The sequence below is a fragment of the Muscardinus avellanarius genome (assembly GCF_963383645.1).
Source record: "Muscardinus avellanarius genome assembly, chromosome: 4".
Taxonomy (NCBI): domain Eukaryota; kingdom Metazoa; phylum Chordata; class Mammalia; order Rodentia; family Gliridae; genus Muscardinus; species Muscardinus avellanarius.
Window position 1 is genome coordinate 33,164,713 of NC_137789.1, and position 15,044 is coordinate 33,179,756.

The window sequence follows — 15,044 nt, forward strand, 5'->3', positions numbered from 1 at the left end:
ATTCAGATGGGCTGGTTAAAATACTGCTCCTTTTCATAACATTAGACACGTTTCTTATTTCTGAAGTTTTAATTACTTCATCTGTGAATTTGATAAAACATGTTTAAAGGTTAAATTTGAAAGTATATGTAAATTGATTGACATGCAGTAAACACACCATAATTACTAACATTTTGGGGTGGCTTTCATTTTCAACTCCTACAACTTCCCTTTTTCAAGTTCTGCGCTCCTTATTGGCTTAACAAATGAGGAAATGTATTCTGAAGTTAGGAAGATAATTAATTTGGAAATCCAAATAAGCGGATGATTTAAAAGGATCTGTTGGGGCTTTCTATAAACGTAATAAATGCTTCAGGAATGCCATCAAAAACCTCTGGTTTTCGATACTGCCTGAAACCTCTATAAATTTGTTTTTTGCCTCTGTAAGATGATGGTAATAGAATTGCCAACATACTTGGCTGTTTTGTTGATTGTAATGGGTGGAGTAATGCAAGGACAGTGATCAGCATAGTCCTAGACATATCATAGTATTCAATAAATGCTGGCTGTTACTAAACTGAGGGTAAGTGATTCCTAACTACTCCTTTAAATATTAACTTTCCTGCCTCTCTTTTGAACTGATGTGTTTTTATGGCTTTTTGAAGGATGCCAGGAAGGAATGCAAATTCTCCAAGGAGAATGCCACTCTTTAGGAGAAATTTGTTTACTTGTTCCCAACACTCTTTTAAAGCAAGACAAAAATGGAGTGAAGATTTACTCATTGGACACTAAATAACTTCCCTCTTTTTTCCATTGCCAGAGTTAAGAGAAGAACTATAGGAATTCCTGGTCAATCATCTGTTTCAATTCCAAACTTCAGCTGGGCACTTTCCTCAGTACATAGCCTTGCACATATACTTACTGTCTTTCTCTGCCATGACTTTCTGGATGGGACCCAGGGAAGTCCCTCATGTGCTTACAAAGGTCAGGATATGTGTAGAATCTTATCTCTTAAAGATTGCTTGTATGTCTGATTTTACAACAGAATAGAAATTATCCTCAAACCTTCAATACTCTGTCATAGATTTATTAGCAGGATACATGGTATTCATTTTGCAAGGGAGGATGACTGCTTTTGATAACACTAGGGGTGTTCTTAAAGTATGGTCCACATTTCCCTATGACATAAAGTAGTTGGTGGATTATGCCTGGACAGATACTCATTTAGATATTCTGTATACATTTTAATATATATTAGGAAAAAACACAAGTGCTTGGCTTTCTATATGTTACTGTCGAGTAAATCTAAGAGATGTAGATGTAAAAATTGAATTAAAAAAAACTAGGGCTGCAAAAGTACAAATGCCATGGTAAATATAATGAAAGTGGGGTGAGTATAATGTAAATTCGGGAAACATTTTGCAGGCTGGGTGCCTCTAAGCTAAAAAAAAATCCATCTGTTTATATCATAAGTGAGAGAAGCATTTAATCATGGAGAGCAAACAGTGATGACAAAATTTTCTAATCTTTTAGTCACTTATGATTGTCATTTATCTTAATTCTTTCTTTCTTTCTTTCTTTCTTTTTTCTTTCTTTCTTTCTTTTCAATACTGGGGATGGAACCCAGGGGCATTCTACCTCCAAGCTACACCCCCTGCTTTAGTTTTTAGCCTTATTATTTATTTATTATTATTATTATTATTATTATTATTAATTAATTATTTTACCATATTTTTTAGTGGTATTGGGGATGGAACCCTTCTCTGGGCTACACTTCCAGACATTTTTTTTTTTTTTTTTAATTTGGAAACAGGGTCTCTAAAGTCAGAGAGGCTGGCTTTGAACCTGTGCGATCCTCCTGTCTCCGCCTCCCAAGCACGGGGATTACAAGCCTGTGCCACCACGCCTGGCCTTAGTCTTTTTATTTTTTGCATCAGGGTCTCACTGAGTTGTTAAGGGCCTTGCTAAGAAGCTGAGGCTGTCTGTGAACTGCGATCCTCCTGTCTCAGCCTCCTGAATGGTGGGATTATAAGCATGTTCCACCACGCCCACTCCTAAGCTTTCTTAATTACCTCCATTCTTCCTTTAAAGACATTAATTATAAAAGAAAGATCAAGAGGGAGAAAAAAAAAACTCTTGTATTGAGTAGAAAAGAAAGCTTACTTTTCAGGTTTAATGGGTACTATGTTTAAGATTGCCATTAAAAGAACTGGTCTCTGCTAAACAATATATGAACTAACAAACTGATTAAAGCAATTGTACTTTTAAATATTTTATATACTACTTGATTTATTTTCTAATTTAATTGCCAAATTCTTGATCTGATTAAAGCCCAAGGGGGAGGAAAAATTGGCTTTGGAAAAAAAAAGTACATAAAATAAGTTTTCCTTTGCTTGTGTGCAAGTCCTACTAAACTGTATGGTTCTTAGAAAATTAATACTAGAGGGTTTTAGTTCCTTTTTCATCATATCAGCAGCAAACATATTATATCCCAGGAAACAGAATGGAACAATATATGCCACAAGTCCAATTATAAAAGAAGTTCTTAAAAATAAGGCCATCCTTGAATTGGCTGGAAATGAGTTGGATAACAAGTCATGGTGAAGAGGCTATAAATGACATCCACATTGCCAAAGATGTCACGTTCTCACTACCAAAGGCCATTGTTTGTCCTGCTAGATGTTTCTCTGGCCTCAGCATCCCGAGTAGAACATTCCTACTAGATTGCTCCCAACTGTTTTCCTTCATTCCACAAATATTTATTCAGCACCTATTATGTGCCAGGCACTCACTGCTCCAGGTGCAGGGGATACAGTCCTGAGGGAGAACCTGGAAGTCCCTGCCACAGCTCAAAGAAACCAAGCTGTTTACATGAATTATCACTGTGCATGTGGCTACCCTCCCCTTTTAAAATGTGCTTCTTAAATTTGTGATTTTTTAAGAGGTTCAGAAAGGATCTTAAACATTTAAGAGGATGAAATGATAGCAAACAAAATTAGCCATAAAATTCAATTAAACACAGTAAAAAAAAATAGGGTCATCTGAGAACACAAGAAAGAAGGCACATCTAGAAACAAGAGCTAATGTTTACTGTACTTGAAATGCTCTAGACACTGTGCTCAGTGTTTGGCATCCATTATCCCATTAAATAATATTTTTAAATCTTCTCAACACCTTTATAAAATTGGCCCTGTTTCCACCCTTAATTTACAGATGAGAAAATGGAGATAGAAAAACTGTCTTATCCAATGACATCCAACATGAAAAAATAGCAAAAACAAAATAAAGTAAAGCAAAGTTATCAGTGTCCTACCTGAGATGAGGAGAGATGAGATAGCCTTATATCAGAAGTAAGACTAGATTAACAGTGCAAAACTGAGACACGAAGAGCCAGAACAAAGGGTTTTAGAAAGGTCCAGATATAATATTTCCAGAATATTTTTAAGACCTGGATGCATATTTGTCAGTGATTTTTTATTCACCGATGAGTAGAGTTTTTTACAAATCTGATTTCAGACCAAAGATCGTTTCCTCTAGACAGAAAGCCTGTGTTGTTAGTTATTGTTTAGTAAATGGTATTTATCAGTTTTAGGTGGAAAGACTAGCCATCCTTGTGTATCATGACCCATCAAATGATAATTCAAGCCTTTCTTGGAAAACAGCTGTGCTTTTTGTTTCTGTGAAATACATCTTATATTAGCATTTTCACTGCAGTAATAAAAAAAAAAACGTAGCTACATGGCTTAGAGGAAGGCATGACTTAGAGGGATGAAGATTTATTTGCTCATGTTTTGGGCTCTGTCCATGTGAGGCTGGTGACTGAAGGTCTCAGGGCATGGAGGTGGTGGGAAGCAGAGGAGGGAAGAGCGAGGCTTCGATCTCACATCATGAAGGCCAGACACAAGAAAGAGCAGCAAGGGGAAGAAGCTCCATACATAACCCCGAGGGAAGCCACAGCCCCAGGGACCCAGCATCTCCAGCTACACCCTGACAGCCTAGGCTACCACCCGGATAAACCCGCTGTCATGGATTGATCCACTGCTGGGGTTAAAACTCTCATGACTCAGTGATATCAACTCCAATTGCCAGTTTATGAGCTCTTCAGGGGCAGTTTATAGCTAACTATAACACATGTTCTTTTTGAAGCTGGAGTTGTTGAGAGAGGCTTTTGCATCTTTCTCTCATCTAGAAATCAAGACATCTCTAGGAAAAAAAGGGAAAAAAGGCAGGGGGAAGTTGGTTAGTGCAGTTGTTTCTAAACTTTTCCCTCTAATTTGCTCCCCCACCCTTGCCAGATGGCCTCACTTGGTCTCCATTGACAGTATTTTTTCATGCTGGTCCAAGGGGAATGTTGACATCTGTATTTCTGCTTGCTACTGTCCCCAAATGTTTAGTTTCTTTTTCTGACTTGGGTACTTGTAGAAGTTATCATCATAGTAAAATGAACAAGTATTATAATACTGGAAGGTAATTCTGAGATTTTTCTTGCATACTTTTCAACTGGCCATTCCATAGGTGTCTGGGAGTGTTACATATTATTCCACTTCCACTCATGGGATTCATTTTGGAATCTATGGCCTCCAAGTACTTTATATGACTTAAACAACAACAACAACAAAAATGAGATTTCAAGGCCTGGGCAGAACCACCACCTGGAAGCCTCTAAAGGGACAGGTGATGCTTTTATGTCTTTAGATCTCATCACTCAGAATTAAGGTACATTAGTTAGTTTGTTAAATGGCATTTATCCAGTGCCTCCTATCCAATGCCTGAATCCAGGAAAATAAAGATACAGGGTTTAAAGACAGACACATTCATAGCCCTCCAGACTCCTATCCACTGTGGAAAACCAACATGGACCAATGACTTTAATTGTGCTCCAGTAATGGTCTACATAGCCCACACATTAGCTATTTTCATATGTGTAGCAAGGACCAATGTCTCTTCTCATCTACTTTAAAGAAGTAATTTGCCCCAAAGCACTTATTTTACTGAAAAGAGCCAGAGGGGGTTTATCTCACAGGAAACACCATTTCACTCCAAACTTCCCTACTTTATATATCTTCCCCAGTCTCTTGTGACCACAAAGCCACAAGTCTCCTTTCCCTTTTGTCTTTTTACCACAGAACCGTCAAACCTCTATGGTTCCAGTCCCTTGCTTTTAGATCTTTCCCTGAGTCTCTTACTCCCTCCTTTCTTAGATAGAATAAATTAATTCTTACTAGGCTGTTTTCATCTTATTTTGCTATAAGTAAATACCAACTAGGAAACAAGATACTGATAATCAGGAATTCTCTCTTCTGAAGGCAGGGCCATATTTATTTTTGTATTGTCTATCTCTTTTTACTTTGGGTTTATTTTTATACTTCTCTGGGTGCATTATAGTCTCATATCATAATGCAGTTTATAGTGTTAGTGACTTACATGCACACAGCACTTGGTGTTTTATATAAGAATTTTTGTTTTGTTGTTCTCCTTGTGTGTCTCCAGTCCTGGCTCCACCTACAGCTCCCCCGGTTAGCCTGAGAGCTCTCCAGGGATCAGTTCACAGTTTCCTACACAGTGCTGTCTGTCCCATGGTGATATCCTCCACCTTCTTTTTCTGATTTAGCCCTCTGTGGTATTGCCACCTGTTTGGGATACCATTGGTTTCTACATAGTTGAGTATGGGAGAGCAGGGGAAGATATTGGCTTTGCTTTCAGGGTCCACACTTAGTTTCCGTTCTTTAAACAGAGCTGTCCCTACCACAGCCCCAGTGACGGCCTTGATCCCTGGAAGTGTGAGGTCAGAGCCATGGAATATGGCATCCCAGTGTGCTGAAACACACTGTATTCGAGATGCAGGGAGGAAAAAGCTCTCCCTCTTCTTGTGTCATAATAGGCGCTCATAGGAATACCAGAGGAGGGTTTCCTTGTATCTCAATGCCTGTGGTGTTTTTGAGAGACAAACTCTTCTTTATTTTACATGGTTTATTTTAGTTTGGAGCAAGGGTGATAGGCTCTATAACAAGCGACATGTCATAGGGGTAACCATTCAGAGCAGACAGAGAGTGCAGCCTCGCCAACTGGATTGTCTATTGATAAGCAGGTGGGCCAGCCATCTTGGCGTAATCCTGGCTTTGGAACACTGTAACATGAACTCACAAGTCTGTGGGACCAGTTTTAATAGGTACCATACAGTTTCTGTACCCTGAATTTGTGTGCGTGTGTGTGTATGTGTTGCTGTTTATGTGTTATTGAGGATTCAACCAGAGGCCTTCTACCTCCAAGTTACATCCACAACCATTTTTACATTTTTTTTTAAAAGATGGTTTTGCTATTGTTGAGAGTATCCTAAAGTTGCTAAGACTAGACTTACACTTATGACCTTTCTCTCTCAGCCTCCCAAGTACTGGAATTATAGCTGCCCATACCCAACTTTTGTCCCCTGAATTCTAAGGAATGTTTTCTTCCTTGTTTCCTAACACTGAAGTATTCCTATAAGCAATATAGTTGAGTGGGATACAAATGTGAGTTGATGGGTTAGGGATCACATTTATGCTCTGCTCTTTAAAAGACCATAAGTCTTGGGCAACTAGCTTCTATGTGCCCCAATTTTTACATCTGCAAAGTGGGCATCATATTACATGATTTTGGGATTCTTTAAACATTAAATAAAAATAATTTAGGGGTTAAAATATTATGCATTATTGCTATTCTGTGTTTTTGTGCCTAACTCATTCTTTAGAATAAGTTTGGTTTCATCTCTAGTCCCTTATGCTTACAGATTCTAGGAAAACTCCCCCAACAAAAGCAAGGGATATGGCCAGTTATGTAGTGGCCAGATAATCAGAGAGCTGTACCAATTAAGTAATTAATTAGTCCATTCATTTATTCATTTACTCTTTCATTCCTTCAAACAAAGTGCATAGTGAGCACTGTGGAACCACTGATGAAAGAGGGGAGCTCACTGTAGGAGCTCACAGACAGAGGGGAGGCAGGCCAAAGAAAGAGACAATTAGAAAGAAACGTGAGTCCTGCTGTTTTGGAGATATGAAGAAAAGGTTATTGAAATTGAACAGAGAGAGCCACTTATTGGGCCTCATTGAAATCAGCAAAGCTTCACAACAGAAGTAACAAAGAGTGCTTCTTAGGACCACGTAGAGCCATTAAGTTCCCACATAAATGCCGTTCCTGGCCCCAGTAGGAATTTCAACATTCCTTACGATTATATGCGCTTAACCTTTTTAATTTTCTTTTCTTGTTTTGTTTTTTGGGGGCTCTTTTTGGCTATTTTGGAACTGGAGCTTGAACCTAGGGCGGTGTACCTGCAAGGCAAATACTTTGCCTCTGAGCAACAATCCCAGTCCCCCTCCTAGGACTATCTGTAGATGTGAGGCTAGAACCCTAAAGCCTATAGACTCCCTTACTCCACAGCTGTCTCTAATAATCTAAATAAAATGCAAAGCCTTAAGAATCAACCTACCTCAGAATCCAATTGAATAAATTATTTAGTTTCTTAGAACTCTTATTTTACATTTGTGGAAATGTGGGAGAACTTTTTTTTTTTTTAACTAGAATATTGCTCATATTCCTCCCTAAATTTCAACATCTCTGAATTGTGTACCATTTTGGAATAATCAGCAACAGCCACCAAGAGTGTCACTGTTGGTTAGGTCTGCCCTGAAGCATATTGTCCTTAGTGAATGAGGATCCTGGAATGCACCCACTCTCCTCAGCTGGAGTTCCAAAACACAGGAGTTGATTCTGCACATCTTTGTGTCTTCCAGCTGCTTAAAATTGATCTTCAGACATTTTTTTTCCCCCAAATCAACACTAGTGCTTCCAGTGTTATGGTTTTTGTTTTTCTGGCAAAGACGTAGCTCAGTCTCTACTTTTTCTGTCCACTTTCCACTCCACTCCACCCCCACCACTTTTTAAAACTTGTATTCCAGGCTTTCCCTTTCTTAGTTGTCTATATTTCCTTCAGAAAACTGTGCATTCCTTCTCTTCATGTGTTCAGATGGACAAACACCCAGGTAGGCATACACACAGGGGGACAGATTTTTTGATAGTTGCCTCTGTCTGAAAACACGGAAGCACTTTAAAATAGAGATTTTCCGTCTCATCTGTTAGCCTTCTGCCAGTTTTCAGCTGTATTTAGTTCTTAACAAAGCACTTCTAGGTGTTGGTTTTGGACTCTCTTCTTTCCATGGATACTTTTCAAAGCAAGCAGTGCTGGGGAGCATTCCTAGACATGTGGATGTGTGTGGGATACCTGTTACAGTTTTGGATGGGGATTGAGGTTCAGGAAAAGAATGAAATCAGTTTGGATGCATAAACTGGGTTTTATATTTTGTTTTTTGTTTTTCTAGCTACCAACGCCTACCCTGCTTTAGGTCTATAAATCAATTCAGATGAAGCCCTTTTGGGTTACTCTTCTTTCTCACAGAAGCTATCAAAGACAGAATGGTCTGATAGTTAGGAATATGGGCTCAGGGTCAACTTGCTCAGGTTCATACTAACCCACCAGTTGTTAGCTATGTGAGTTGTGGCCAATTAGACTTTCTGGGGCTCAGTTTTCTTATTGATAAAACAGAGTTAAGAATAATGTCTATGCCTTATGTTTGTTGGAAAGATTAAATGAGATAGTGTATATTGTATGCTGATCTTGAGCTGACAAATAGTAAGAGTAAACTCTTAATATTATTGTTGATGCATTTGAGTGCATCATGTAACAGGTAAACGAACATCTGTTCAAGAAGAGGCTGCCTACGGGCTCAAAGATTTTTATTTCTGTGTTTGGAATAACTTGTTTTCCTATCTATTAGATCCGAAATTTGTTATTTATTGTAGGAGATGAGTCTCTGCGAGGTCTCCCTCCCCCCCAGTAAATCCCATTCTTTCTGGAATTTGTTTTGACTTTCTCACTTCTCCCTAAAGGCCCATCTCTAACCACTACTGACCTTCACCCACTGCCCTGCTCCCATTCCAGAACACCAGAGTCCACTGTTGCTTCTGCTTGCACACCATGGCTCTGCAAGGGAGAGGCTCTGTGGTCTGAAAGCCCACTGAGTTCTAGTGAAAGCCCCCGCTCTGGAATCAGAGTCCTGCTTTCTGCACACACCCAGGAATGGTCTCAGTACTATAGCCTAAATTCTGTAATTATTACCTCTTTATATTCTGCTGGTCTCTTTGTTCAAATGTTTATGTTCTGCATTTGGGAAAACACCTTGGAACTATTTTTCTTTTTCTTAATAAAACCACAGAGATTTCTCTAGCACACCTGATAGATGCTTTCTCTCAGATGGGGTTTATCTCTGCAGCCACAGAGGATTTATGTGGAATTTCCACACCAACGTCAAAGATAGACATAGCAACACCAGAGGTCCTTGTGAAATATATGATTAGCATGAACCACAGGAATTAATAATTCTCAGGCCACTGTCTTAAACTGTAACCACATTGTTTTTGTAGGGAAGTTACTCAATTTATATATACAGAACTTCCCTGAAATGCTGCATTTTGATTAGGAAACCAGCTTCATTTAAAATCCATATCCTAAAAGACACTTAGATAATTCTACTTAATATGCATAGGCTGTATTGTTTTGAGTGACAAATGATGGCAATTGTCTTGTCAGTTTGATCCTTTCTGATTCCAACTCTTAAAATCCTAAGAGAATACAAGTGAAAGAATGCCATCTCAAGAAATAGTTTTTGATAGATTAAAAATACTTAATAATTATGCAAATTTATCATTCCCTATCAAAAATAATTTTATCAGACATTCTGCTAACTTTCTTCTTAGGGTTTCTCAATTAAATAGTAACTTTCCAAACACCCTGCTAGCTTGCTAGATTTTAGTAGGTCAGTATGCACACCAGAGGAGTATTAAGGTGGACCACTGTATTTATTGATTTTCTGTGAATCTGTTAAAGGCTCAGGCAATTGTCTGCGGAAGGGGGCGGGAGGCCCATACATGATCGAGGTCATGCGCATCCAGCCAATTTGTAAGACGATCCCGCAGCCCAAAGCCATCAGCAATCCTTAGCATAGGGGCACACTCATGCATTCCTGTCAAGTCATCTTGTGAAAGGCTGCCTGCTTCCAGCTTGGCTTGGATGTGCAACCTTAATAAAACTCACTGAGGTCTGAGGGAACATAGCAGATCTGCAGCAGATAGGGGAGAGGAAAGAGTCTAGAGTATGTACACGCAGCTGACTCGGGCAGGCTCCACGCTGAACGGTTACACCGAGAGGAAACAATAAATCTCGGCTACTATGCAATAAATATCTCAAGTTTTAACGAAGGAAACTATCATTACAGTGAAATAAAAAAATACCATCTTGGGACAACGTTAACAAATGGCTAGTTTTTTATGATTCTTTTTTCGGATATTTTCTTTGAGGGGGAAAAAGTCAAGCAAACAAGCAGTTTTACCTGAAATAAAGAACTAGTTTAAAGGTCAGAAGAGAGGAGCGAGTTTTGCGAGGAGCTCGGAAGGAGAGCGCTGGCCGTACAATGACAGTGTTCCTTTCCTTTGCTTTCTTCGCTGCCATTCTGACTCACATAGGGTGCAGCAACCAGCGCCGGAGTCCCGAGAACGGTGGGAGAAGATATAACCGGATTCAACACGGGCAATGTGCCTACACTTTCATTCTTCCAGAACACGACGGGAACTGTCGGGAGAGTACGACAGACCAGTACAACACAAACGCCCTGCAAAGAGATGCTCCACACGTGGAACCGGATTTCTCTTCCCAGAAACTCCAACATCTGGAGCATGTGATGGAAAATTATACTCAGTGGCTGCAAAAAGTAAGTGATTGCTTTCAGTTTCTAATTGCAGGGAGCCCTGCTCTGCAGCGAACTTAGAGTTCCTTGGGAGGGGGGGTGGCATTTGTGTGTTTACCTTTGGCGCCAGGGGGGCAGTGTTTGCAAATGCAAGAGGGCTCTCTGGGTCTGATTTCCCCAGTAAGCCAAGGTTGCTGGGCTTGTGCAAGCCTCTGAATGTAAGGTCTCCCCGTTGCTCCCCCAATTTGTGTGTCAAACATGGGTGCATTTTACGGCAGCTCTGGTTTCCTCTCTTTTAAAGTTTACCTTGTGAATTCTGCCTAACTTTAGAAAAGAAAGCATGATTTTTTGAGCAAGTTGAGGGGAAAAAGAAAAGCATGCTGTCAACAGTAATTTAGGACCAAGTTAATTTTGCACCAGGAAATGGTATGCATTTAGGATGGGCAATCATCACAAAATGTTTATGTGTTTCAAGCCTTATAATATTTTTTCTGTCATATGGGTATATGTATTTTTCAAGGCCATTCTATTTTAATATACCCTTATTGGTGGATTGTGATGAGCTATAGGGTACTGCAAAGTTGTATGTGTAAATTAAAAAGACTGTTAATTTCAGCAAATGATAGGATAGCGGGAAGCTTATTTCTGTCATATATTTCTTCTTCAGTCCTTGAGGATAAATAAAGAAGATAAATTTTAATGTGAATTCATCAGGAAGGGATTTTTTTCTCACAATGAGAGGAGAAATTGAACCACTGTGTCTGTTCATGTGCACCTGCAGCATTGGGCTGACCACACTGAGGACGGGCTATGTATTCCTGATGTACCTACTTTCTCAGTTAGTAGCAGAGACAGCGTCATTGGGAATCTTGATATCTAGGTGGTTATTAATGTTGAATATGTATTTAATCCTAATTTATAGAAATCAAGTTGAACCTTTTTTTTAAATCTGTAAACTACTGAAAGCTCTTAAAAAAAAGCAATGGCTATTAAATTATCCTCTCTGGAGCCCCATTTCTCTTTGCTCTCTGTTTATGTAACAGGTAAGTAGAATGTAAGTGCAGTTGATTATGTTACTAGAAGTGTGCCATGTTCCTGCCTGTGAAAAGCTTCTCCTCTAGGATTTTGCTAAGGCGTCCAATTGATGCACACAGAAGGAACATGAGCAGGCTCCTTTAAGATGGTCTATTAACAGAGCAAACTCTTGTAGAGAATAAAAGATAGGAATGGGACAGATGCTAGTTTTTGTTCCTGTCTGGTCCCAATCACTTTGGCCAGTGCCTGCTGAATCTTGCCAAGTAATAATAGTTATTCTACTTTTGTCCACTAGGGACTGAACTAAGATCACTGAAACTTGGTAGCTCTGGAGTTTCCAAACTTAGAATTGCAGTTCGTCTATTATAGACTACAGGTCAAATATCAATAGGTAGGAAGAAGAAGAGCAAGCAAACAGCATTCTGCAGAGTGATAATTGTGGCTTAATTTTCAGCGACCGCTTGCAGTAGTAGTTTAAGTAGGATATCTGCTTTTTCTTTGGCAAAACTTATTTCCATAGTAAACAAATGAATTTAGTGTTAGAGTTTGTTATTATTCTCAATATACCACCCATACAGTGTTTAATGAGAATTCAGTCATGATATATTAGTTTGGATTCTTTGAGGGGGACCGGGAGGGAAATTTAGTCCCAAATTGTCATGAATGAGCTATTCTACCAAACATGTAATGTTTTGTTTGCTTAAAATATACAATCAAAATGGTGATTCAAACATAGTAATGCATATTTTTTTGTTGCTATGCAATTATTCAGCAGTGACAGAATAAACACATAATTATGCTGGGCTTAAATCATGCACACATTTCATATGTTAATTTATTTTGTGAAATAAGTTTGATTCTTGTTGGCATTGTTCTTGGTCAATGATTATGGCATAGCTTTCAGATGATAGCCAAGCATAACTATTGAAATGTGCTTATGCTCTATACGGAGCCTCACAAGAATGAATCAGGCTGAATATGTGCTGAAAATGTTTCAGTTGGTGGGTATGAGTCAGAGCAGTCTGGTTTGACTATTGTGGGTTGAAATTTGCATATCTTTTGTCATTCTTAATGTGATTGGTTAGAGGATCAAGAAACCAAATAAATGCATTCATCCCAGAACTTGCTAAAGGCTCCAGTTAGTTTTCCTTAATTAGAGGTTTTCTTCACTCTAGCTTCTAAATTTTATGTCGTATATTTACTTTGATCACTCAAATGGATATCTTTTCACTGTAACCATTTGGTCTACTAGACACTTGCAACTTGTACTACTTCTGTTTTGATTCCAAGTAATTGTGATAGTGTCAGAAGCAGAGCATTGCAGGAATTGAGGCGACCAGGGTATATGAGTGAAATTAATTCATCCATTTAAAATAATTAATCAAAGCATGGTGATTGGTATGCAGCTCATGGCATCACTGTCAGGAAGGTTGTGGATGCAGAATAAATGTATGTTATCAGTGCTAGCTGATAATTTATGTTAATCTGTTCTCAACCTTGAAGACTGGTGAAGTGTATTTCAAAAATTATTCTTTGTAACATATTAGCCATCTCTAGAAGTCATTTTATGACAATTACACTCTTAAATTTCATTTGTTAATTTTTCTGGTCTTGTAGCTGAGTAGGATGAGAAGTGAAGTAGGTTAGGGAACAAATGATTTATTGGTCACCATAAGCACTGGAGCTGTCATGGCCCTGATCTCTTAGCATGATGGATTTACTTCAAGATCAGCTTTCCGTGATAACCTGTTGGTTAACAAGAGGTGGACTGATGGCATTAACCTGACTTGTCAATTAGGGAAGCACAGAGTAACTACTCTGTCCAGCACCACTTTTATTGGTGAAATACCTCAATGTGTGACTGAGTTTGACTCGCTTCTGTCATGTGGCTCTTTTCAGCTTCATTAGCAAGCATATCAAATACCTAAGAGTGACCACATCCTGGATACATAACAATAAATATACATGGTCTTTGTGTATTTGCCATTTTTGTAATGATCCCTTCCTTCCTTTCTGTGACAAAGAAATACGTTAATATTCATATTGTGCTTCTTAATTATATAACTTATCTTGTATTGTTTGTGTGTATGTGGTTCTAGGGATTGAACCTAGGGACATTCTACCTCTGAGCTATATCCAACCTGTTATTTTATTTTATTTTCACTTATTATTTAAAAGAATTTTATTGGTGCATTATTTTTTCATATTTACAAAGTTCAAATAGATGCATGTAAGCCATTTATATTTAAAATATGTTATGCCTTAGAATTTTTGGACTCTTTGGAAAGCCTGTTTTGCTTTGCCAAAGAAGGGATGCTCTTGCATTTTATGTGCACACAGAGGGGGACTACTAAATATGTGAAGTGATAGACATTTGACAAGTATGTTTTTAATCATTTGTCTCTAAACTCAACATAATACACATAAATGATTTGTGCTCAGAGATTGGAAAACATGGCAGTTGTCAAGAAAAGTTAATAGGAATTATTTCTTTTAAATCAGATTGTAGAAATGTCCTCACCAAATTCATCTGAAGAATAGGTTATTGATTATTAAGTGAGGGAGGAAATTTTCTGAATCTGAGTTAATTTTTTAATCAATAGTTAGGCTTTATTGTTTGCTTGCTTGTTTAATTTTAGAATCAAAAGACCCAAGAAGGTTAACAGTTTTTTGGCCCTGGGGCTCTCACAACAGGTCTGTGGCTTCTCCTTAGCCTGTTTCCATGGATGGAACTCTGGTTTTAGGGCAAGCAGGTTCTTTTTGTGGGTAACTGCAGGATTCTTTATCCTTGATTCTGCATTTTACATTGAACCTTTTTTTTTTTTTGTGGTACTAAGGATTGAACACAGGGACATTCTACCTCTGAGCTATGCCCCCAGCCTGATTTTATTATTTATTTATTTATTTATTTATTTATTTATTTATTTATTTTTAATTTTGCAGTATGGGGATGGAACCCAGGGACATACCACCTTTGAGCTACACCCCCAGCCCTTTTTTTATTATTTATTTTGAAACAGGGTCTCACTGAGTTGCAAAGGGCCTCTCTAAGTAGCTGAGGTTGTCTGTGAAGAGCAGTCCTCCTGTCTCAGCCTCCCATATGCTGGGATTACAAGCGTGCACGATCATGCTCGACTTTTTTAAAAAAAAATATTATTTTAAATATTTTTTATTAGCACACTGTAGTCATAAATCTTAATGGGGTATAAGATGGTAGAGGCATACATGCACAGGTCACCCAGTTAGCCCTTACCC

At 38.5% G+C, this 15,044-nt stretch overlaps 1 protein-coding gene across 1 annotated transcript in view; it reads left to right on the top strand.

The window, feature by feature from the left end:
- Window positions 1–10,481: 10,481 nt before the first annotated feature.
- Window positions 10,482–15,044, top strand: part of ANGPT1 (angiopoietin 1) — a gene marked incomplete at both ends in the record, with an annotated part of 246,280 nt that continues 241,717 nt past the window's right edge. The window contains one exon of the mRNA XM_080693637.1: window positions 10,482–10,778. Coding sequence (XP_080549763.1) covers window positions 10,482–10,778 — 297 coding nt within the window. The remainder of the gene's footprint in view (window positions 10,779–15,044) is intronic.